A 24,673-nucleotide genomic window follows, 5' to 3' on the forward strand; every position below is an offset into this window, starting at 1 on the left:
ATATTTAAAAAGAAATTTTCCAATTCGAATTAATTAATCCATAAAATTTACATGTGTTGAAATTTTTTTTACTTTTTTCAATTTTTTTTCAACTTTTGTCACGGCAGAACCCATTAAATCGATTCGGAGTTAAAAAAAAACAATATAGGTAGATACTGTACGTAAAATAATTCATTTTTGGGAATTTGTTTAACTATAAAATGCACAGGAAATAGTTTGCGAAATGACATGATTATCTACATCTTTTGTTTGTTTTTATCCGATTGCGAAAAAAGAAAGGTTTATTCATGTTGCAAGTAAATAAACCGCGGAATATAAGTTGAACCAAAATGGTAAGTTGCTCCGACTGGTGAACTCGTCTCTCCTCTGTCTCTAACTTTGAGGTCAGCCACAGAAAGTTACAAAAAGGAAAAAGATACCTTCACTTCATACACATACCTTCTCAACCTCTTGTGAATTGACCGTTAGAGTATATGTAAGTAATGCTTAATCTTGAATCTAAAGCTTAACTACCAAGCTCTGTCAAGCCTGTCAGGAATAAAGACGTATGTGTTGACGTCTGCCCGGTTGGGTCTTCCCCAGGGAACCTGGACTGTGTTTTGGAAAAACCGTTCTGATTAGATTCATGATAGTGAAATCATGTCAAATGCAATAAATACAGGTGAATGTAGATTTGAAGAAGCACCAGTCTTCTTCCACCTGGCTTTAGTCCCGGTCGCATCCTCACCACTCTGGAGAGGAGCCCGGGGTGCGCCTTCGACCATGGATGCTGGATTGGGTGAGACAGGTTTTACTACTTGTTCCGCAGTATCTGAATAAAAGTTATCATTGTGAAGCAGCCAAGTCTGGAGTTCACGTTAAAATACTGCCTTGAAGACAAACACAATCATGTTTTTAAAGTTAAAAATTAATGAATAATAATATTTTAAAAATTTGCAAAATAATTTTTTTTTTTTAATTTTATTGAATTTTTTTCGTTTTTTCTTTTGTTCATGCGAATAAAACTTTGTCATTTCCCAATTCTATCACTTAACATTTTGTAAATACAGAGAAGTTGACTTTGTATGTTCATTCGAGTGTATTTATTGCTAATAAGATGTTTTTGGAGAAAATTATATAAATCTAATATTGGAGAAACTAAAAAAAAAAAAATAACATACGTTTTATGATGTACACGTACAATGCCAATTGTAATGGAAGTTCCGTCTTTCGTTTTTTGATTTTTGAATTGGTTTTGTAATACATACATAAACAAAAAATATATATGTATATAGATATATGACTTAAAACAATTTTTTCATGAAAAGGTACCTTCATCTATTTTGCAACGCGCTTATAAGATACCTTTTTATGTGAATTGTTCTTTTCAGGGTAGGAAAATCAATTGAATTGTTTTCAAGGTAGATACAACAGCATTTGTAATGATTAACCCTTGGGTTTGTGAAGACAGTTTTTCCACTACTAAATATTCTGACGAAGCAAGTTGGGTATATTAAATTTTATTAAATACAGATATTATATATGACGGCCTCCGTGGCGCAGCGATAGTGCGCTTGTCTGTGACCCGGGTTTGAATCCCGGCCAGGGCATGATGTGAAATGTTTCTTTTTTCAGACTGGCCTGGGTCTTTTATTTTTATATTGTGTTTTACGAAAAAAATATTTTTATTTTTGCTTTTTTTACAAATATTTTTTAAATTCATGTGTGGAATTATAACGGAACATGTTTGCTGTAGTTTTTTTTTTCAACTACCTTCAAAATAATTCCAATTGATTGATCTGCTCTGATTTGATAATCTGTTTTTTTTTTATTTCTTTTTTTCTTATTGATGTTGACTGCTGTTAGCCGAGCTCTCTCTTTGGTCGCGCCAATGTTTTTCAACTACTTTTTTAATGTAGTTATAAGGTTTCGAGTCAAGATCACCTATTACATTTTCTACCTGTAAAAGAGAAAAAAGAAAATTTACAAAAATGATATCTACACACTACAAACATATTGTCACGTCTATATACCTTGCGGGGTAAACACAGTCAGAGGTAACAGTCTAGAAGACTGAACGAAACACGTTCGGCTGCATGGCTAAATGATGGAATTGAGATACAAATATTGTCAGATAGAATCTCAAGTTTATCAGCCTTTTCCTTAGTCGCTTTTTACGACATCAACGATACGACGATATGGGATATCGAGTGATCCTTTTCTAAAGTGCTTTATATTTATATCCTGGATTGGGTGAATCAGGTTTTTACACAAAGCGACTCCCGTCTGACCTCCGCGACCTTTGCAGGGGAACCTGACCCGTATTGGATCGATCATGGTTACACATCCAGTTGCCTGAACGTGCAGGTTTCCTCACAATGTTTTCCCTCACCGTAAGAGCATCGGTTAGTATTCAAACTAACGTATGTAACTTTGAAAATAGTTGGCACATACCCCAGATGTAATTAAAAACCTGTGCGTCATTAATAGAATAGAATAGATTTTCAAAATTGGATACAAGGTATCACTTATTGACGTCACATCACTTAAATCTAATTATAACTACTACCGCTTCCAAAGCGCATGTGTAGAAGAAGCGGAGGAACAAACTACACTGCAGCATTTTCATCGGACGTCAATAAACAAATATAGATCTCTTAAATCTAAATCATGGAAGAATGCACATTGTCTACATTAAAAAACATGAATGAATGTAGAACTAGTTATTTCAATCATGGTTTCCTTATAGTGCCGTGTGGTTCCCGGCACCATTACAAAAAAGAATAGGACCACTCCATCTCTTTCCCACGGATGTCGTAAAAGGCGACTTAGGGATAGGCTAACAAACTTAGGATTCCTCTTTTAGGCGATGGGCTAGCAACCTGTCACTTTTTGAATCTCAATTCTATAACTAAACCAAACAGCTGAGCGTGGACTATCAGTCTTTTCAAGACTGGTGGCTCTGTCTATCCCGTTATGGATATAGACGTGATCATATGTATGTTTCCATATCATGTTGATGTCATTCCTTACCTTATAAGGTGGAGTGATTGTGACCTCATTGTAGACCCTTATGTTCTGCCCCACCCACGTGACATCATCAATGACCCTTGTGATGGCCAGGAACAGCTTCTGCCCCTCGGGATCTAGGCACGCCGCCAGTGCTGTCACCTGTTGAAGAATAACCACATCAATCATTGTCACATGGTGCCGTGTGGTTCCCGGCACCTATACAAAAAAGAATAGGACCACTCCATCTCTTTCCCATGGATGTCGTAAAAGGCGACTAAGGGATAGGCTTACAAACTTGGGATTCTTTTTTAGGCGATGGGCTAGCAACCTGTCACTATTTGAATCTCTATTCTATCATTAACTGAATGTGGTCATTCAATCTTTTCAAGACTGTTGGCTCTGTCTATCCCGCAAGGGATATAGACGTGACTATATGTAATAGAAATAGTTCAATTCTGAGTATACTATTGCAATCTTGTGGGATTTGAGGTGAATTCTGCGGTCTTCCTGTTAAAAGATTTGGGCGACCATGCGAATGGCATGGCTACGCAAGGCGTTACATGTGTCTTCAGCCCCCCCTGGAGTAGGGGGTGAGTTACACACAACTAATAGACACTTATAAGTATATGTAGGGAGTCAACAAAAGGTACGCTGTTAGAGAGCAAGCGGGAGAGAAGAGTACTCCTAACATGACTTTGTGATGATAACCAGAAGGTTAGTATAGAGAAATAGGTCAGATTACTAAATCTGATATTATGGAAAAATATAATCAAAAATTTTAAATCTATACTAATATTATGAAGCTGAAGAGATTGTTTTTTTAGAACGCACTAATCTCAGGAACTACTGGTTTGAATTGAAAAATTCTTTTTGTGTTGAATAGACCATTTATCGAGGAATATCCCCATTTTCTATTATAATAATACCCCCATAACATATCCCCATTATAATAAGAATTTTAATTTTATAAGCAGATAACATTTAATGAGGCATTTAATATAATATATATACCAAAGGATAATTTTCGATTGCCTAAAAAACCATGTAAAAATATTGACCTCATTTCATCATCCCATCACAATTTTAGGTACTTAAAAAAAAAATAACTAGAAAAAATCACAAATGCACAGAAATCATCATACTCACTAATCTTTTCTTATTTTCGATGGAATTCCTAACTCTAGTATTAAGTCTATGGAGGTTTAGTGACTGTGGTGGCTCTGGTACAGTAGTCACTTCTTTCTTGATTTGCACGTCGCTGACCAACGATAAATTGACAATATTAACGTCATGGCGTTTTGGGTTCCCGCTGGAAGACGGACACTTGAGAATCAGCATCTTAGTTTGAGGATCGAAAGCTAAAACTTCTCCTTCTATTTCTTCATTGTAACATGTTCTCGTCGCCACAATACTCCCGATTGTGAAGCAGTCCGACACAACAGTGGACATTTTTCAACTTCTATTTTGTTAGAATGGACTATTTTGCATGTATTTTGCTTTGTATAGACAATTTTCTAATAAACGTGCTAAAATGTTTTGTTGCTGCGATCAACGTCCGCCATTGATATTTGACAGTTGTCACAGATGAAAAATGTTTTTGCGTTTTGTTATCACATGACGTTTCGTTTTTGGCGATAAGCAAGAGGTAGCCTATACACGTGCTAAGCCGTAAAAATATATAAATTAAAGTGATTGAGGATCTATTTGAGTAGTATATTGTAAAAAATTTTTTTTATTAAAATTATGAAGTGAAATACATTTTTTTTAATATATTTCATGAAGAAACACGTACAAGCGTGCGATTTTTTTGGTTCATCTACTTCATCTGTCCGAGTGGATGTTGGAGCCGATTTAATAATAAAAAAGTTCAAAACTTGCAATAAAAAATTAAAATTCGTCAGATTCTGCATAACCGACCATTTAAAAAATTGGCGTAAGTCCCGCTTGCGCCTTTACCTCACGTAGCCACATCAATGTATGTGAATCAAATCTTGGAGCCTTAAGGCACACTTGCTCTAAGTAGTTTACGTAAGTCAAGTTTTTACACGAAGTGTATTTTTAGTCTCTCCACAATTTCATTCCATTTTAATCAGAAAAAGTTCGTTTTACACTATAACTTATGACCGAGAATCGAACCCGGGACCTGTCTTTACACTAGCAGGCCGTTTTAGACACAAACGCTCAGATCATAGGGTACCCAACACACACATCATACAAAAATGAAAAAAAAAAAACATTTTTTAAAGCGACTATAATCTTTATTCAACAAACAACTACTACAATCGATTACATAAACATATAACATGGCAATACACGCGAAACTGGCAACATTTGTACTTAATAATATTGGAATGAATACATTACCTACATAATAATACATGTACCTTACATGACCGAACTATTTTTACTACACATTAAACAGAAATGGTCAGTTTAAAAGTACCATATAAACCGAATGAGGATGAAGAAAAAGTATGCAGGGATCGTGACAAGTGGAAATATGTAGTCTCTGCCTACCCCTACGAGAAAGGGAAACGTGATCACATGTGTGCTAAACTAACAAGTTTGAAAATTGATTAAATATTAGTGTAATAACATGGTAACATTATATGCGTCTATTTTCTACTATTTACTACCATTTTGGTAGCTTTTAGTTGACAAGTTTGGTGACGTAGTTGCTTGGGAATAATCCTGTCATGCCTCGCAATTCACCTGAAAATAAATTTACATTAATATTAAAACTAATACAGGCTTATAAACTAACAATTCTTCTTTTAGGCAACGGGCTAGCAACCTGTCATTATTCGAATCCCAATTCTATCATCAAGCCAAACAGCTGAACGTGACCCATCAGACTTTTCAAGACTGCTGGCTCTGTCTACCCCGCAACGGATATAGACGTGATAACATATATGTAAGTATGTAACATCAGCTACGTTTGTCATTCAAATAGATTCATCCAATTTGGAACAGAACACCACACCGTGTGTTTTTTTTTTGTTAAGTTTGTAAAAGCCGATTAAGGGATAACAAATACGCACCCTGCCACCACGCCGGGTCCTGACTGCGATCCGTCACGGCTATAATGTCATCCTTCTCAAAACTCAACTCGTCTGCGTTTTGAGCAGTGTACGGATATAGAGCTATCACCTGTCATAAAAAAAAACAATATATGTCATTATTTAAAAATACATAGAATAGAACGTAATAAATAAAAAAAAATAGTGCCGTGTGGTTCCCGGCACCAATGCAAAAAAGAATAGGATCACTCCGTCTGTTTCCCATGGACGTCGTAAAAGGCGAATAAGGGATAGGCTTACAAACGTGTGTTCCTTTTTTAGGCGATGCGCTAGCAACCTGTCACTATTTGAATCACAATTCTATCATTAAACCAAACAGCTGAGCGTGGCCTATGAGTCTTTTCGAGACTGTTGTCCCTGTCTTCCCCGCAAGGGAAATAGACGTGACCATATGTTTGTATGTATTACCTTATTTTCGTGGCAAGTGGAAAGAGGTAGTCTCTGCCTACCCCTCCGGGAAAGAGGCGTGATTTTATGTATGTATGTATGTGTAGCGGGAGCGATGATTCGGCTCGACCGCCACCAAAGGGAAGATCTTCCGCCAGCTGGGGTGACGCCTGGGGAACCGCGCGACACACGATGTTGTGTCGGAGGTCGTATATATAGCTCCAATCCGTGAAATCTTTGAAATCGCGTCTTAGAATCTACGCTGCTATTGGTTGATTGGATGTTGTGACGAGTGGCGTAGAGATGTCGCCACATATGTATTACCTTATCGATGACAGTCTCCGCTGGCATCGTGTCCATTTTGGATAGTACAGGCGTCGTTCTGCCTGAAGTGCGTCCCGACGATTGTAGGATCTGTTTGAAAACATTATATTTATAAAATGTTATTCACAAGGCCTTAAAGTTCTTAATGAAGAACAAAAATATATAACAAGTAATCACCTAGGAATCATGGCATTCGTAAATATTAAAGTTTAAAATAAAATATATAATATACAGGGTGACATTTACAACAACTGCATCCTTTTAAACATAGACTATACCCATGCTTCTGAGCCTATTTTTATTTAAATTAAACGTCATCATTTTCACATTTAAAAAACCCTTTAAAACTACGTCACACGCTTTATTAAAGACCAATACTACAAAAACAAATTAAAACTAAACATGTAAATAAATGTCTGAAAAATAAATTATTTTTCTAGTATCAAGATCAAGTCAAGATTCACAGTGCGAAATGGTTACTAACCGTTTACGCTATTTACTGAACTCCGCATGGCCATAGCGCATTGCGACATTCAACCTAAATTCCATTACATTGAGATTAAAATCCTATCAAATTGCACGATGGAAAGTTTTATTTTTTTTTCGTACTTTCTGAAATATGAACCGATATTTTTCTTTTAACGTTTTTAAATATCCTTTAGATGAGTACACTTAACAATTAAATTTATGCAGTTGAATTAAAAGTCACCCTGTATACTTAGGTAGATAAGTATACACTTCCAAATGCCGTGTGGTTCCCGGCACCAAAAGGAAAAATAATAGAACCACTCCATCCTTTATAATCATCCAAAGGCGAACCACTCCGTCTCATTCCCGTGGATGTCGTAAAAGGCGACTAAGGGATAAACTTGGGATACCTCGTTTAGGCGATGGGCTAGCAACCTGTCACTATTTGAATCTCAATTCTATCATTAAGCCGAGCAGCTGAACGTGGCCATTCAGTCTTTTCGGGACTATTGGCTCTGTCTACCCCACAAGGGATATAGACGTGACCATATGTATGTATGTATGTACATACATTTTTACAAGTAAGACGCACCTAATGTTAGTATAGATATACATTTTACAAGTGAGACGCACCTAATGTTAGTATAGATATACATTTTATAAAAGTGAGACGCACCTTGACGTAGCTGGCGGGGAACCAGCCCACCTGCCTGTTCCTGCCCTTGGCCTGCAGCTCGCCCTCCCACCACCCGCTGTCCGCCTTCTTCCTCACCACCAGCAGCTGGCCTTTCTGCAGGGCCAGCTGTTCTGAACTGTTGGTGTGGGGGGAAGGATGGGGTGGAAGTTAATTATGTTTAAACTCGGTATTATCTAGTGGCGTTAAGATGGTTTTTTTTTTGGAAATTTGACCTTTTGCGTATACTGGACTTTTTTGTTTTTTTTTTTTTTCGAAATTTGACGAAAATGCGCAAAATTGCAAACTGGACGTTTCGCTGAAATGGACATTTTGCGAAAAATTGACATTTTGCTTAATTTGACATTTTGCGTAACTGGACATATCGGTAGTTTTATTGCTAGTTTGGTTAGTCGACGTTTTTGTCAAATTTGACATTTTGCGAAATTAGACATTGTTCGAAATTCAACATTGTGCGAAACTGCGCATTTTGTGAAATTTGACATTTTATTCTAGTTATTTTGCTAACATCAACATTTAGGTTAGTCAACGTGTTCGGTATAGGTAGGCCGCTTTAGGGAAATGTGCAGTTTCGCACAAATTTGATATAGGTATTGCGAAATTTGACATTGTTCGAAATATGTCAAATTTGGAAAAAAAATCCCCAAAGCGGCGTACCTATTTCGCTTACGTAGGTATACATACATACACACAAACATTCAGCCAAATCGTCATCAAGACACAATCGGACACCGGCAGCTACAGCTACAGGCATGGTGATACGTATTTGAATGTTCTCACCAACAAATATACCTACATATTTATTTACTAGCTGTGCCCGCGCCTCCGCCCGCGAGGAATAAAGCCGCCCTCAATGGAAGAATAATTTTCCCCGTTTTTTTACTATTTCTAGTATTTTTTCGCTCGTAATAGTTGCAGCGTAATGTTATATAGCCTAAAGCCTTCCTCGATAAATGGTCTATTCAACACAAAATGAATTTTTCAATTCGAACAAGTAGTTCCTGAGATTAGCGCGTTCAAACAAACAAACTCTTCAGTTTTATAATATTAGTATAGATATAGATAGAAATTTACATTTCACTTACAGAGAAAAAGTTTAAAATCTATACTAATATTATAAAACTGAAGAGTTTGTTTGTTTGAACGCGCTAATCTCAGGAACTACGGGTTCGAATTGAAAAATCTTTTTTGAATTGAATAGACCATTTATCAAGGAAGGCTTTAGGCTATATAACATCACGCTGCAACTATAAGGAGCGAAGAAATAATGGACAATTTGAAAAGAAAATCGGGGATATTTATTCATCGTTGAGGGCTTCAATGATGCCCAAAATAACTATTCCACGCGGACGAAATCGCGGGTACAGTTAGTTAATAAATATGTAGGTACATTTGTTGGTGAGAACATTCAAATACGTGTCACCATGCCTGTAGCTGTAGCTGCTGGTGTCCGATTGTGTCTTGATAACGATTTGGCTGAATGTATGTATACATACATACATACATATAATCACGTCTATATCCCTAGCGGGGTAGACAGAGCGAACAGTCTTTTAAAGACTGATAGGCCACGTTCAGCTATTTGGCTTTAAGATAGAAATGAGATTCAAATAGTGACAGGTCGCTAGCCCATCGCCTAAAAGTAGAATCCCAAGTTTGTAAGCGTACCCCTCAGTCGCCTTTTACGACATCCACGGGAGAGAGATGGAGTGGTCCTATTCTTTTTTCTATTGGTGCCGGGAACCACACGGCAATGAATGTATGTATGTATGTATGTTTATATATATATATATATATATATATATATATATATATATATATATATATATATACATACCTACGTAAGCGAATCAGCTAGTGGATAATAAAGCTCATTGATTACAGTACCTGGTGGGCGTGTATGCGGCGACGGCCTGCGCCACGTCCAGCTTGCGGCGGCCGGCGGCGGAGTCGCGGCCCGAGTCGCGGCGCGCGGCGGAGCCCGGCCGCGGCACCGACGTGATGGAAGCCACCTCGGACGACACGGGCGTCGACGATTTCTGTTCCTGTTTCAGTTGCGTGTTCTCTAATTCTATAGAATGAATTTCCACACGAAATCGCGGAATAAAAATACGTATTTTTATTCGTAACTAGAGGTCGCGATTCGTGTGGAAACCCTATCTATAATTTCACAAACAATCCCGCGGGATTATCCCGTACGATGTAAGTATAAAAAAATCACGAATTGACAATTGTGCCGTGCGGTTCCCGGCACCAATAGGACTACTACATCAATTATTATAGACGCCACCTGCGACGACACGGGCGTCGACGATTTCTGTTCCTGTTTTGGTGACGATGTAAGTATAAAAAAAATCACGAATTGATAATTGTGCCGTGGGGTTCCCGGCACCAATGAATAAAAAGAATAGGACCACTCCATCTCTTTCATCCTTGGATGTCGTAAAAGGCGACTAAGGGATAGGCTTACACAATTGGGATTCTTTGTTTTTTTTAGGCGATGGTCTAGCAACCTGTCACTATTTGAATCTCAATTCAATCATTAAGCTAAATAGCTAAACGTTGCCATTCAGTCTTTTCAAGACTGTTGGCTCTGTCTACCCCGCAAGGGATATAGACGTGACAATATGTATGTATGTACTTGATAATATAGAGTGTGGTAACCGGCACCGATATAAAAAAAAAGAAATAGAACCACCACTCCATCTCTTTCATCCTTGGATGTCGTAAAAGGCGACTAAGTCGACAGTCTTAATAAGACTAATAGGCCACGTTCAGCTGCATGGCTTAATGATAGAAATGTACATAAATAGTGACAGGTTACTAGCCTGTCGCCTGAAAGAAGAATCCCAAGTTTATAAGCCTATCCCTTAGTCGCCTCTTACGACATCCATGGGGAAGAGATGTAGTAGTCCTATTGGTGCCGGGAAGCACACGGAACAGTGTAATTTGTCCCGTATTATTATATTCATTTATTTTATGACAAATGTGCTCGGGCCCTGGGTTTCGGAGGCGTTCGTGGGGCCGAAGCCAACATGAAGAGGCCATTTGGTACCTTTTGTTCTAGAGTGAGATGGCTGCAGCTGTGGAGATCTGTCCCTTGATGAACCATTGGGATTCACCAACGGATCAGCCCTCCACAGCTGCCAAACTATTGCCAGGGAGGGATTTACTTGGTGTGGGTCATGCGGATTGGATGATAGTGGACTGGATTACTGGGCTATATAAGGAGAGTGTGGAGGGAAAGGTCGGAGTGGGAAGACCTAGACGAACGTATCTTGATCAGATTAAGGACGTCCTGGCAAAGGGGTCAGGTCGAGAGTGCCCGAAACCGCCGAGCTTGCACGAAGAGAGTTATGAATGTGGATGAAGCGAAGGAAGTGTGCAGGGATCGTGGCAAGTGGAAAGATGCAGTCTCTGCCTACCCCGCCGGGAAAAAGGCGTGATTTTGTGTATGTATGTATTACTGTGCTACTCATTATTATTATTATGGAACATTTGAAACATTGCTTAATAATTGTCTTACAAAACATTGGTCGAAGTCAAATAAATTACTTCAAACTATGCTTGTACTGCCGCTTGCAAAGCGTCAGTGCGAAAGAACGAACTGCACTGCAGCATTTTCTCACTGTCACTATTTGGAATCTCAATTCCATCATAATGTGCGTGTTTGTAGTTTCCAGTTTTTACACCTTTAACTCGTAGTTCATTGGTTATGACATTTTGCGTGTATCATTTAAAAACTTGACATTTTGCGATTTGAGGAACTATTCAATTATCACTATTATATATTTAAAACTATTAAATTTTATGTCATATTGCCTATTTTTTTTATTTAGTTATCTAATTTATATTATTTAGTAGTATTCTATCATAAAGCCAGACAGCTTAACATGGCCTATCAGTCTTTTCAAGAAAGATTGGCTCTGTCTGCCCCGGGAGCGATATAAATGTGACTACATGTATGTATTTAATATTTTATCCATATTTATATTAGGAAGAGAAAAGATCGGTACCACCAAAGTGGTCTATTCACAGTCTCACCTGTACTGGAGCGGGCGGCGGCGCGGGCGCAGGTTCCGGTTCCGGCTCGGGCTCGGCCGCTTCCGGTATGGCGGTTATAGAGCTCGCCGTAGTTGTCGCGTCTTTGGTAACATAGTTCGAAGGGAATATCCCGGTCCTGGGGATAAAATAAACATAAACATATAAACATATACGGGACAAATTACACTGATTGAGTTAGCCTCGAAGTAAGTTCGAAACTTGTGTTACGAGATACTAACTCAACGATACTATATTTTATAATAAATACTTATATAGATAAACATCCAAGACCCAGGCCAATCAGAAAAAGTTCTTTTCTCATCATGCCCTGGCCGAGATTCGAACCCGGGACCTCTGTTGTCACAGACAAGCGTACTACCGCTGCGCCACAGAGGCCGTCAAAATAAAGGCGTGTAAAAACAAAGGCGTGATAACATTATCAAACTACTAAGTATAGTATACTTATATTGTATATTATACTTAGTACTTAGTACAAGTGGAAATTACCGAACGTCCCAATATTTCCATATACATATGATCACGTCTATATTCCTAGAGGGGTAGACACAGCCACCAGTCTTGAAAAGACTGATAGGCCGCACTCAGCTGTTTGGCTTAGTGATAGAATTGAGATTCAAATAGTGACAGGTTGCTAGCCCATCGCCTAAAAGAGGGATCCCAAGTTTATAAGCCTATGTAATAACCTCAAAATACCACTGTGCCATTTTTTCCCACTAATCCCATTTTTCCCAAAATTCCCGTATTCCCCCCACTATCACCAATTTTTTCCCCAGTTTCTCGCACTTTTCCCATTTTTTCCCAAAATTTCCCACTTACACACCTGATCCTCTCGCCGGCATCGAAGGTCAATTCGCCAAGTTCATCTGACATGTATGTGTTGAATTTAATCACCCAAGTGATATCAATGAATAGACTTAGTTTTTCAAATATACCCAAGCTCAGATGGTAATTACCTCCAAAATCCAACTGTTCCCGTTTCTCCCACTAATCCCAATTTTCCCAAAATTCCCGTATTTCTCCCACTATCACAAATTTTTCCCCAGTTTCTCGCACTTTTCCCAATTTTTCCCAATTTTTTTCCCAAAATTTCCCACTTACACACCTGATGCCTATCCGCCCCGTCCACCAGTCACCGTCCCGCCTGACCACCTCGATCCTCTCGCCGGCCTCGAAGGTCAAATCGCCGGGTTCAGCCGAAACGTATGGGTAAGCCGCTATGTAGAAATCACCACCTTCTGGGGAAAGTGATAACATTTTTACTATAACCTATTTACATCCTACTAATATTATAAATGCGAAAGTTTGCGACTATACAGGGTGACTTTTAACTCAACTGCATAAATTTAACTGTTAAGTGTACTCATCTAAAGGATATTTAAAAACGTTAAAAGAAAAATATCAGTTCATATTTCAGAAAGTACGAAAAAAAATAAAAGTATCAAAATCCACGATCCTAAATACGTCATATCACCCCGGCCGGCGGAAAAGCGACGCGTATGATTCAGAGGTCAACGACACAATTCATTCAGCTGAGCGATCTCGACAACTTTGTACTTTACTTGATCTTGATACTACAAAAATAATTTATTTTTCAGACATTTATTTACATGTTTAGTTTTAATTTCTTTTTGTAGTATTGGTCTTTAATAATGCGTGTGACGTAGTTTTTGAGGGTTTTTTAAATGTGAAAATGATGACGTGTAATTTAAATAAAAATAGGATCAAACGGCTAAGAAGCATGGGTATAGTCTATGTTTAAAAGGATGCAGTTGTTTTAAATGTCAACCTGTATGTATGTAGAAATAATAAAAGGAACCCAATTTTAAGGTATCTTAGTATGTAATCCTACTAATATTATAAATGCGAATGTTTGTGAGTATGTCAGGATGTCAGGGTGGATGTTTGTTACTCTTTCACGCAAAAATTACTAAACCGATTACGATGAAATTTGGTATGTAGGTAGTAGGTAGCTGAAGACCCAAAATAAAGTATAGGCTACTTTTAATCTCGGAGTGCCCGCGGGATTTATTCCACACGGACGAATTCGCGGGCGGCCTCTAGTACATTCATAAAATTAATTCAAATCCAATGACTATTTTCGAAGTTCTGTACATTAGCCATAAATAATCACGTCTATATCCCTTGCGAGATAGACAGAGCCAACAGTCTTGAAAAGACTCATAAACCACATTCAGTCGTTTGGCTTAATGATAGAATTGAGATTCAAACAGTGACAGGTTGCTAGCCCATCGCCTAAAATAAGAATTATTAGTTTATACCTTAAGCGCCTTTTACGACATTTATCTAATTTCAAAAGTCATGTATCACAACTTGACAGTTTTTCAAATGCCTTCAAGTAAAAAGTTAATTTTTCAATTTGACCTGCACGTATGTATGTTCGCTGGACCGATTTCGATGCGGTTTTCAGTAAAGCGTTTGTAACACTCAAAAGGATGCTTTTTAGAAAGTTAACCGACTTCAAAAAGGAGGGTATCGATTCGAGGAGGTCTCTTTTTCACAAAAGTTGTTACGATTTTGCCTTCATCCCTTTATCGGCGTTTACGCTTACCAACAGGTGGCATGGCGCCTCCTAGATCGTTGGCTATTTCCGCTTCGGGTACCTCAGCTATACCTGAAAATTAAACGTATGTATAGTGTTGTGAACTATTTTTATAACAACCTTTTTTGTATAATGTTTGCTTTTATTTTTTAAGTCTGTCACTAATGTCAAATAAAAAGTACCAATTCGACTGTTCACAAATTTTATCATTTTTCATTATACATACATACATACATAAAATCATGCCTCTTTCCCGGAGGGGTAGGCAGAGACTACCTCTTTCCACTTGCCACGATCTCTGCACACTTCCTTCGCTTCATCCACATTCATAACTCTCTTCATGCAAGCTCGGCGGTTTCGGGTACAATTTCATTATAATATCCAATTTTATTTAATCTAATCATACAGTCCACCTTTTCTCAACATATAGTATTAAATGTGTAGAGATATGTATTAAACTATTAAGGGCATCTAAGTACATAAAAAAAACTAAGTACATAAAAATACTGTTGGAATTTGTTACCAAGCAAGGGATATAGACGTGATTATAAAAAAACATACATCCTATAATGACGTCTATATCCCTTGCGGGGTAGACAGAGCCAGCAATCTTGATAAGACTGAAGGGCCACGTTCATCTGTTTGGCTTAATGATAGAATAGAGATTCAAACAGTGACAGGACCTATCGCCTATATGAAGAATCCAAAGTTTTTAAGCCTATCCTTTAATCGCCTTATACGACATTCATGAGAAAGAGATGGAGTGATCATATCCCTTTTATATTGGATAGATAATATCACGTCAATAAGTAATACATTGTAATCAATTTTGAAAATAAATCTACTCCATTGTAACCCTATGGTGTAGTGGTAAAATGAGCTTACCTTCAAGCTGAGTTTTAGTCTCGGCGGGTTCGATGACCTCCGCATCGTATGCCGCTGGAGCGTTGATGTCTTCCACGTAAGATTCAGGGAACCATCCTGTCTGACCTGAATGATGAATCGTCATCAGTAAACATTTATACACATTAAATAAATAAATATATACGGGACAAATTACACAGATTGAGTTAGTCTCGAAGTGAGTTCGAGACTTGTGTTACGAGATACTAACTCAACGATACTGTATTTTATTATAAATACTTATATAGATAAACATCCAAGACCCAGGCCGATCTGAAATAGTTATTTTCTCATCACGCCCTGGCCGGGATCCGAACCCGAGACCTCCGGTGTCACAGACAAGCGCACTACCGCTGCGCCACAGAGGCCGTCAAATAAATGATTGGTGCGAGAAAAAAAAATAAAAAAAAAATATACTTATACGAGACAAATTACACAGATTGAGTTAGCCTCGAAGTAAGTTCGAGACTTGTGACTTCGAGACTTCGATAAGCCGGGGCTATAGCTAGTTGTGAAATAGTAACATACCTCTGGCTGCACCCCATCTCCAGCCCGGTTCAGCGTCCCCCCTAGGGGCTGGAGCGTCGCTCACCTATATGACAAGATAAGATAAGATGAGAAGAGAAGAGATGAGATGAGAAGAAGTATATAATCACATAAGTTTTATTACTGTTAGTTATAATTATGTATTTTTTATTTTAGTTTTTTTTATTAGTTTTATTTGTCATTCTTTCTTCTATAATGCGTCGCTCACCTGTACAAAATAAATATTCACAAATTCATGTACCGTGTGGTTCCCGGCAATGAAGAATGGCTAGATCACTACTCCATCTCTTTAGAATAGAATAGATTTAGCCTCTCCCTTAGTCGCCTTTTACTACATCAATTGGAAAGAGATGCGAGTGGTCCTATTCTTCTTTCTTTTTTTGGTCTATCGGTGCCGAGAACCACACGGCATTTATGTGCTTATGTTTTGCCATATAAATAATTTTTAAGTAATTTCTAGTTAAAAAAAATGTTAAGGTTGGACAACCCTTATTACTAAGGGGTATCAAAAATAGATGTAGGCCGATTCTCAGACCTACTCAATATGCTCACAAAATTTCATGAGAATCGGTCAAGCCGTTTCGGAGGAGTACGGGAACGAACATTGTGACACGAGAATTTTATATAAGACTAGCTGTGCCCGCGACTTTGTCCGCGTGGAATAGTTATATTGGGCATCATTGAAGCCCACAAGGATGAATAATTTCACCCGTGTTTTTTTTTCACATTTTCCATTATTTCTTCGCCCCTAATAGTTGCAGCGTGATGTTATATAGCCCAAAGCCTACCTCTATAAATGGTCTATTCAACGCAAAAAGAATTTTTCAATTCGAACCAGTAGTTCCTGAGATTAGTGCTTTCAAACAAACAAACAAACAAACTCTTCAGCTTTATAATATTAAGTATAACTATAGATATATATGTAGGTAAAGGGTCAGGTCAAAAGTACCCGAAAGGATGATGATGATGAAGGAAGTGGATGAAGCGAAGGAAATATGCAGAGATCGTGGCAAGTGGAAAGAGGTAGTCTCTGCCTGCCCCTCCGGGAAAGAGGCGTGATTTTATGTATGTATGTATGTCAAATTCAATTCAAAATTCAAATTCAAAATTTTTATTCATTATTATAGGATACTATATATCGCTTAATAATTGTCAAAACGTATGGTTTAACAACATTGGTTGACGTCAAATAAATTACTTAAAAACTAAGTTTACTGCCGCTTCCAAGGCGTCAGTGCAGAAGAAGCGGTAACAAACTGCACTGCAGCATTTTCTTCAACAACGTCAACTTTACAATATTAATTAAACTTAGAATAGAATGTGGACGAGAGAATACATTGTTCAGATAAATATATTTATAAGAGATTTAAATATTATTAAAAAAAAAATGTAACTATATATATTTTATGGATTGCCAATCCTACTACTATTATAAAGGCGAAAGTTTGTATGGATGTTTGTTACTCTTTCACGCAAAAACTACTGAACCGATTATCATGAAATTTGGTATGTAGGTAGCTGAAGACCCAGAATAACACATAGGCTACTTTTTATCCCAGAGTTCCCGCGGGATTGATAGGGTTTCCATGCGGACGAAGTCGCGGGCGGCCTCTAGTTTTGTATAAATTAATCAATAATAATAAAATATGTATATAGGTAACTCACCAGGTCGCCCGGTTGCAAGCTCAACTCGTCGGGCGTTCTAGCCGAGAATTCGTACACACACCGCCATTTTGGAGCGGCTGATGTGGTTGTTGTTGTTGACGGTACAACGGGTTCGGTCGCTGTGATTCCAAATTCAAATTCGAAATTTTTATTCAATAAACATACAACAAACATACGCTATACAATTATATTATCTTTTTACCTGTGCTCCACAATAAATAGATTTGATTTGATTCGATACATACATTAAGCTGGATTTACATTACGCAACAAGTGTCATGCACGATAAAACTTGTTTCGTGAAACAAATTGTATACATACATATGGTCACGTCTGTATCCCTTGCGGGATAGACAGAGCCAACAGTCTTGAAAAGACTGAATGGCCACGTTAAGCTGTTTGGCTTAATGATGGAATTGAGATTCATATAGTGACCCATCGCCTAAAAAAGAATCCCAAGTTTGTAAGCCTATCCCTTACTCGCCTTTTACGACATCCATGGGAAAGAGATGAAGTTGTCCTATTCTTTTTTTGTATTGGTGCCGGGAACCACACGGCACATTCGAAATTAAAACTCGAAATTTTAATTCATTATACATACATTCAATACATACAGGCAAAGATCAGAAGATTCACGTGCACGACGATACTCAGAATACAAATAAATATAGTAGATTTTCTTGGTGCTTCAAATTTATAAAAAAGATATTCTTGAGATAACCTCTAAGAAAGTTGAGTTAAGAATGTTAATGTTCCCGCCTTAACTTATTTTCCTCACTGACACTATTCAATTAAAATGAAATTTACACGTGTTTATGTTACTTTTTTTTTAAATTTCGAAAATGGAATTGTGTTTAGAATAACATTTTATACACCTTAACATAAATAAAGAGGTTTTAGTTTGATTCATTAATTTTTTTCAGTGTGGCCCTCGTATCTGTCAATGAATTTTTTTTTTCGCTCGTAGGGCAACAAAATCGTTTAAGTGGGTTTTGAGATATTATCAATTTTATTTTATTTTTGTTTATGAATATATTTTTCTTAATTAATTTTTTTTTTGAGTTCGCGGCGAACAGTTATCATTTTTTGCATGTTTTTTAGTCTACAAAACGGTTATTAATTAATTCAATAACGTTATTTTTCTCACCTGTAGTTGTATCGGCGTCACCCCAAGTGTCTTCGGCTGCGGCTCCGTCGTCGCCCCAAGCCGATTCGGAAGCGCCCCATGCTGCTTCTGATATTAAAAGAAATATGTATATAAACAAAAGTTCAAAAAAAGAAAAAAAAATAGACGTATCGGGTGGGTTCTAGCAGTTTGAAGGTCATAGTGATTACGATGGTCACATTACAAAGGTCACAGTGGTCACCGGTCCTGTTCATGGTGTGGTGGCCACACGCCGTTTATGTGACCTCCATGGGATATGTCACAAAAATAGAGGTCACGGAGGTCACAAAATATTGGTCATGTGAAGTCACAAAAATGGTGGTCACGGAGGTCATATAATGGTGGTCACGGAGGTCACAAAATGGTGGTCACAGATGTCACAAAATGATGGTCACGGAGGTCAAAACTGGTGGTCGCGGAGGTCAAAACTGGTGGTCACGGAGGTCACTCACCAGGCGCCCACGTCTCGGCGGGCGCGGTGCTCCTCTCGCGGAACTCGGCGCGCCTCGTCTCGTACAGCTCCCACACGGAATGGTCACGGAGGTCATAAAAATGTGGTCACAAAATGGTGGTCAGAGGTAAAAAATGGTCTAGTCATATTTATGTTGATCATGGAGGTCACGGAGGTCACAAAAATGATGGTCACGGAGGTCACAGAAAAAGTGGTCATAAAGGTCACAAAAACGGTGGTCACGGAGGTCAAAACTGGTGGTCACGGAGGTCACAAAAACGATGTCACGGAGGTCAAAAAATGGAGGTCACGGAGGTCACTCACCAGGCGCCCACGTCTCGGCGGGCGCGGTGCTCCTCTCGCGGAACTCGGCGCGCCTCGTCTCGTACAGCTCCCACACCTTGCTGCATTTCTCGCTCAGCTGTTGCACCGTTTCGTTCAGGGACGACAACTGCTGTTTGTTCGTCTTTAAGTTCTTTATTTGATAGCTCTGGTCATATTCATGTTGATCACGGAGGTCGCAAAAATGGTGGTCACGGAAGTCACAAAAATGGAAGTCACCAAGGTCACAAAAATGGAGGTCACCGAGGTCACAAAAATGAAGGTCACGGAGGTCACAGAAAAAGTGGTCACGGAGGTCACAAAATGGTGGTCACGGAGGTCACAGAAAAAGTGGTCATGGAGGTCACAAACACGGTGGTCACGGAGGTCAGAGGACAAAAAAGGTGGTCACGGTGGTAACACAAACGGTGGTCACGGAGGTCACGAAGGTCACTCACCAGGCGCCCACGTCTCGGCGGGCGCGGTGCTCCTCTCGCGGAACTCGGCGCGCCTCGTCTCGTACAGCTCCCACACCTTGCTGCATTTCTCGCTCAGCTGTTGCACCGTTTCGTTCAGGGACGATAACTGTTGTTCGTTCGTCTCCAAGTCCGTTTTTTTTGTTTCGATTATCGCCTTTGTCGCTTCCACCTGTTTTGGGAAATACAAAATATCTATGTCTTTATACAGTACCTACTATACAAACATTATACAGGGTGACATTTAAAACAACTGCATCCTTTTAAACATAGACTATACCCATGCTTCTGAGCCGTTTAAGCCTATTTTTATTTAAATTAAATGTCATCATTTTCACATTTAAAAAACCCTCAAAACGTAACGTTTTTATCCTTTAGATGAGTACACTTAACAGTTAAATTTATGCAGTTGAATTAAAAGTCACCCTGTATACATGTAGGCACGTCTATAGCCGTGTGGTTCCCGGCACCAAATAAAAGATAATAAATAGGACCACTCCATCTCTTTACCACGGATGTCGTAAAAGCCGATAGGCTTATAAACTTGGGATTCTTCATTTAGGCGATGGGCTAGCAACCTGTCATTATTTGAATCTCCATTCTATAATAATACCAAACAGCTGAACTTGGCCTATCAGTCTTTTCAAGACTGTTGGCTCAATCTAGCCGGCAAGGGATATAGACGTGATTATTATGTATGTACGTGAAAAAGAAGGGGATAAATAAATAAATAAATATATACGGGACAAATTACACAGATTGAGTTAGCCTCGAAGTAAGTTCGAGACTTGTGTTACGAGATGCTAACTCAACGATACTATATTTTTAAAATAAATACTTATTACCCCGCAAGGGATATAGACGTGATTATATGTATGTATGTATAGATAAACATCCAAGAACCAGGCCAATCAGAAATAGTTATTTTCTCATCATGGCCCTGGCCGGGATTCGAACCCAGGACCGCCGGTGTCACAGACAAGCGTACTACCGCTGCTCCACAGAGGCCGTCAAATAGTGGGATAGTAGTCCTACCTTGTCTCTCAATTGTTTCAATGTGACCTCCATCATGTTCAGTTTGCCATCCTCACCAGCGCCCTCTGACGCTTTCGCCTGTTAACAAAACATATTTTATTTCATCTATACTTGTCCTCGAAGTAAGTTCAAATATTGTGTAACGAGATACTAACTCAACGATACTATGTGTGTATGTATGTATTTATGTATGCTATACTAATATTATAAAGCTGAAGAGTTTGTTTGTTTGAACGCGCTAATCTCAGGAAATGCTGGTTCGTATTGAAAAATTATATTTTTGCGTTGAATAGACCATATATCGAGGAAGGCTATACATACTTATAACATCACGCTGCAACTATAAGGAGCAAATAAAGAATGGAAAATGTGAAAAAAAAAACGGGGAAAATTATTCATCCTAGAGGTCTGCAATGATGCCCAAAATAACTATTCCACGCGGACAAAGTCGCGGGCACAGCTAGTAAATAAATAAATATACAGGGTGACATTTAAAACAACTGCATCCTTTTAAACATAGACTATACCCATGCTTCTGAGTCGTTTGAGCCTATTTTTATTTAAATTTTTATGCAGTTGAATTAAAAGTCACCCTGCATATGGGACAAATTACACAAATTGAGTTAGCGTCGAAGTAAGTTCGAATCTTGTGTTACGAGATACTAACTCAACGATACTATGTATGTAGGTATGAATAGAATAGATTTATTTTCAAAATAAGATACAAGGTATCACTTATTGACGTCACATAACTTAAATCTAATTGTAACTACCACTTTCAAAGCGCATGTGTAGAAGAAGCGGCGGAACAAACTACACTGCAGAATTTTCATCGGACGTCAATTTACAAATATAGATCTCTTAAATCTAAATCGTGGACGAATGCACATTGTCTACATTAAAAAACATGAATGAATGCATGAATACGATATGCATGTGTGAAAGGAAGTGAAAGGTTCAAGAAATAGGTGTAGACCGAAAAAGAGATGGATGGACGGCGTAAAGGATAGTATGAGGAGAAAGGGAGTGACCGGTGAGATGGCAATTGACAGATGTAATTGGAAAAAACTAACATACTGTGCCGACCCCGCGCAGAAAGTGGGTAAAGGTAATGACGAAGAAGAAGTGTGTGTATGTATGTATGTATGTTTGTAACCTTAGCGTCCAACTCGGCTTTCTCCTTGTTCAGAGCTATCTGCTTGGCGTTCAGCTCCTTCACCCTGGCTTTCAGCTGTTGCAGTTCAGACATGCTGGAGTCACGCTCTGACCTGGACAAGTGAAATAATTAAATTTAAAATGAATCAAGCGGCGTCGCATGTTCCATTTTACGTGTGCTGAAGTATATCTTTTGCATCGTACACACATGCATACATGAAATCACGCCTTTTTCCCGGAGGGGTAGGCAGAGACAACATTATTCCACTTGCCACGATCCCTGCACACTTCCTTCGCTTCGTCCACATTCGTAACTCTCTTCGTGCAAGCTCGGCGGTTTCGGGTACTCTTTACCTGACCCTTTACCAGGACGTTTTTTTTTTGTTTTATTCTGTCAAATCATGTATTATAATATTTCGTCATTGATTCTATGAACCGTTTTTCGACGAATCGTAATTTTTTCTTTCTATTTAGTAATGCGTTCTCCTCCTGGATTTCACGGGTCTATACACCCGATTTTTGAGTGGCTTGCGTGGGGATATAAATCCAACACGTAGAGGCCCTTTGGAGAAGTTGATGTTATGTTGTTATGAAAACAGGTTGACTAAGCAGATATACATGGAGAGTGTGGAGGGAAAGTTCGGAGTGGGAAGACCTAGACGAACATATCTTGATCAAATTAAGGACGTCCTGGTAAAGGGTCAGGTCAAAAGTACCCGAAACCGCCGAGCTTGCATGAAGAGAGTTATGAATGTGGATGAAGCGAAGGAAATATGCAGAGATCGTGGCAAGTGGAAAGAGGTAGTCTCTGCCTACCCCTCCGGGAAAGAGGCGTGATTTTATGTATGTATGTATGTTATGTTGTTCTCCTATCAAAACTCCTTCAGTAACGTGTTATTATTATTAGTTCATCACTGTTAGTTGTTATGGTGATTCGACGAATCGTGCATTTGTTTTTTTTTATTTTTTTTTATTTTGTTCATGGTTCATCACTGACCTCATCCCGTCTATGGTGCACTTGGCTGCCGCGACGGCGGTCCTGGTCTCCCGTATGTCTTTCGCCAGATTCCCGGCCCTCACGGTCACCGTGTTCAATTCCGCGGTCAGAGATTGACTCTTTGCCTTCAGCGATAGAACCTTGGACTGTTCCTCTGTGCGCATCGCTTCTAATTCCCTGGTCCTGTTGAAAATATATACTGTAAACGGTCATATTTATGGTGTTCACGGAGTGGTCACGGTGGTCATAAAAATGTGGTCACAAAATGGTGGTCAGAGGTCAAACATGGTGGTCACAGAAAAAGTGGTCATGGAGGTCACAAAAACGGTGGTCACGAAGGTCACAAAAATGTTGGTCACGGAGGTCACCGGAAAATATATAAACGATCTAAATCAATACCTACATAAAATAAAAAAAAATTGTCTGTACATTGAGTATATTTAAAAAAAATATATTTATAACGACGAAGAAATCTAAATCGATCATGAATATGAAAAAAATGTCTGTCTGTTTGTATGTTCACACTTATCTCCGGAACCACTGAACGGATTTGAACACGCAAACGGAGTTGCGGGCGACAGCTAGTATTGAATAAAAAGAAATCCTTAAACTCACCTCTTCTTCTCCCACTCCAGCTGACATTGCCTCTCCATCTCTTTCCTTGCAGCTTCTCTTTTTTCCTGTCAGAGTAAAAAGTTTATTATTAATCACTTCTAATTCTTCCGCCTGGCTTTAGTATATAAATATAAATATATACGGGACAAATTACACTGATTGAGTTAGCCTCGAAGTAAATTCGAGACTTGTGTTACGAGATACTAACTCAACGATACTATATTTTATAATATAATAAATACTTATATAGATACACATCCAAGACCTAGGACAATCAGAAAAAGTTCTTTTCTCATCATGCCCTGGCCGGGATTCGAACCCGGGACCTCCGGTGTCACAGACAAGCGTACTACCGCTGAGCCACAGAGGCCGGCCGTCTTAGTCCCAGTCGCATCCTCACCACTCTGGAGAGGAGCCCGGGGTGCGCCTTCGACCATGGACCCTGGATTGGGTGAGTCAGGTTTTCACACGAAGCGACTCCCGTCCGACCTCCGCGACCTTTGCAGGGGAACCTGACCCGTGTTGGATCGATCATGGTTACACATCCAGTTGCCTGAATGTGCAGGTTTCCTCGCGATGTTTTCCCTCACCGTAAGAGCATCGGTTAATAATCAAACTAATGTTAGTACCGTGTGGCTCCCGGCACCAGGACAAAAAGAATAGGACCACTCCATCTCTTTCCCGTGGATGTCGTAAAAGGCGACTAAGGGATAGGCTCACAAACTTGGGATTCTTTTTTTTAAGCGATGGGCTAGCAACCTGTCACTATTTGAAT

General features: G+C 38.9%; 2 protein-coding genes across 2 annotated transcripts in view; both read right to left on the reverse strand.

The window, feature by feature from the left end:
* Window positions 1–1,786: 1,786 nt before the first annotated feature.
* On the reverse strand, window positions 1,787–4,583 carry LOC106137546 (protein LSM12-like). Its single transcript, XM_013338392.2, has 3 exons — window positions 4,138–4,583; window positions 3,013–3,150; window positions 1,787–1,939 (listed from the first exon to the last, which is right to left on the reverse strand). Exons 1-3 carry the CDS (start codon window positions 4,438–4,440, stop codon window positions 1,823–1,825), a joined length of 558 nt encoding a protein of 185 aa, XP_013193846.1. The 5' UTR covers window positions 4,441–4,583; the 3' UTR covers window positions 1,787–1,822.
* Window positions 4,584–5,227: 644 nt separating this feature from the next.
* The window catches only part of LOC106137553 (intersectin-1), a 36,321-nt gene continuing 16,875 nt past the window's right edge, over window positions 5,228–24,673 (reverse strand). Inside the window, exons 11-27 of the mRNA XM_060952217.1 lie at window positions 23,899–23,963; window positions 23,284–23,466; window positions 22,288–22,399; window positions 21,132–21,209; window positions 20,079–20,268; window positions 18,831–18,917; window positions 17,684–17,802; window positions 16,001–16,064; window positions 15,455–15,559; window positions 14,579–14,641; window positions 13,112–13,244; window positions 11,995–12,124; window positions 9,832–9,989; window positions 7,927–8,062; window positions 6,783–6,872; window positions 6,033–6,141; window positions 5,228–5,703 (exon numbers count right to left, since the gene is read on the reverse strand). Coding sequence (XP_060808200.1) covers window positions 5,642–5,703; window positions 6,033–6,141; window positions 6,783–6,872; window positions 7,927–8,062; window positions 9,832–9,989; window positions 11,995–12,124; window positions 13,112–13,244; window positions 14,579–14,641; window positions 15,455–15,559; window positions 16,001–16,064; window positions 17,684–17,802; window positions 18,831–18,917; window positions 20,079–20,268; window positions 21,132–21,209; window positions 22,288–22,399; window positions 23,284–23,466; window positions 23,899–23,963 — 1,884 coding nt within the window. The 3' untranslated portion in view covers window positions 5,228–5,641. The remainder of the gene's footprint in view (window positions 5,704–6,032; window positions 6,142–6,782; window positions 6,873–7,926; window positions 8,063–9,831; window positions 9,990–11,994; window positions 12,125–13,111; window positions 13,245–14,578; window positions 14,642–15,454; window positions 15,560–16,000; window positions 16,065–17,683; window positions 17,803–18,830; window positions 18,918–20,078; window positions 20,269–21,131; window positions 21,210–22,287; window positions 22,400–23,283; window positions 23,467–23,898; window positions 23,964–24,673) is intronic.

This window comes from Amyelois transitella, chromosome 28 (assembly GCF_032362555.1).
Source record: "Amyelois transitella isolate CPQ chromosome 28, ilAmyTran1.1, whole genome shotgun sequence".
In the NCBI taxonomy this organism is placed as follows: domain Eukaryota; kingdom Metazoa; phylum Arthropoda; class Insecta; order Lepidoptera; family Pyralidae; genus Amyelois; species Amyelois transitella.

Coding starts and splice junctions, on each gene's coding strand:
- LOC106137546 (XM_013338392.2), bottom strand. CDS start 4,440: ATGTCCACTGTTGTGTCGGACTGCTTCACAATCGGGAGTATTGTGGCG. Junction 3,151..4,137: donor TCGAAAATAAGAAAAGATTA/GTGAGTATGATG, acceptor ATTCTTCAACAG/GTGACAGCACTGGCGGCGTG. Junction 1,940..3,012: donor CAATCACTCCACCTTATAAG/GTAAGGAATGAC, acceptor TCTCTTTTACAG/GTAGAAAATGTAATAGGTGA.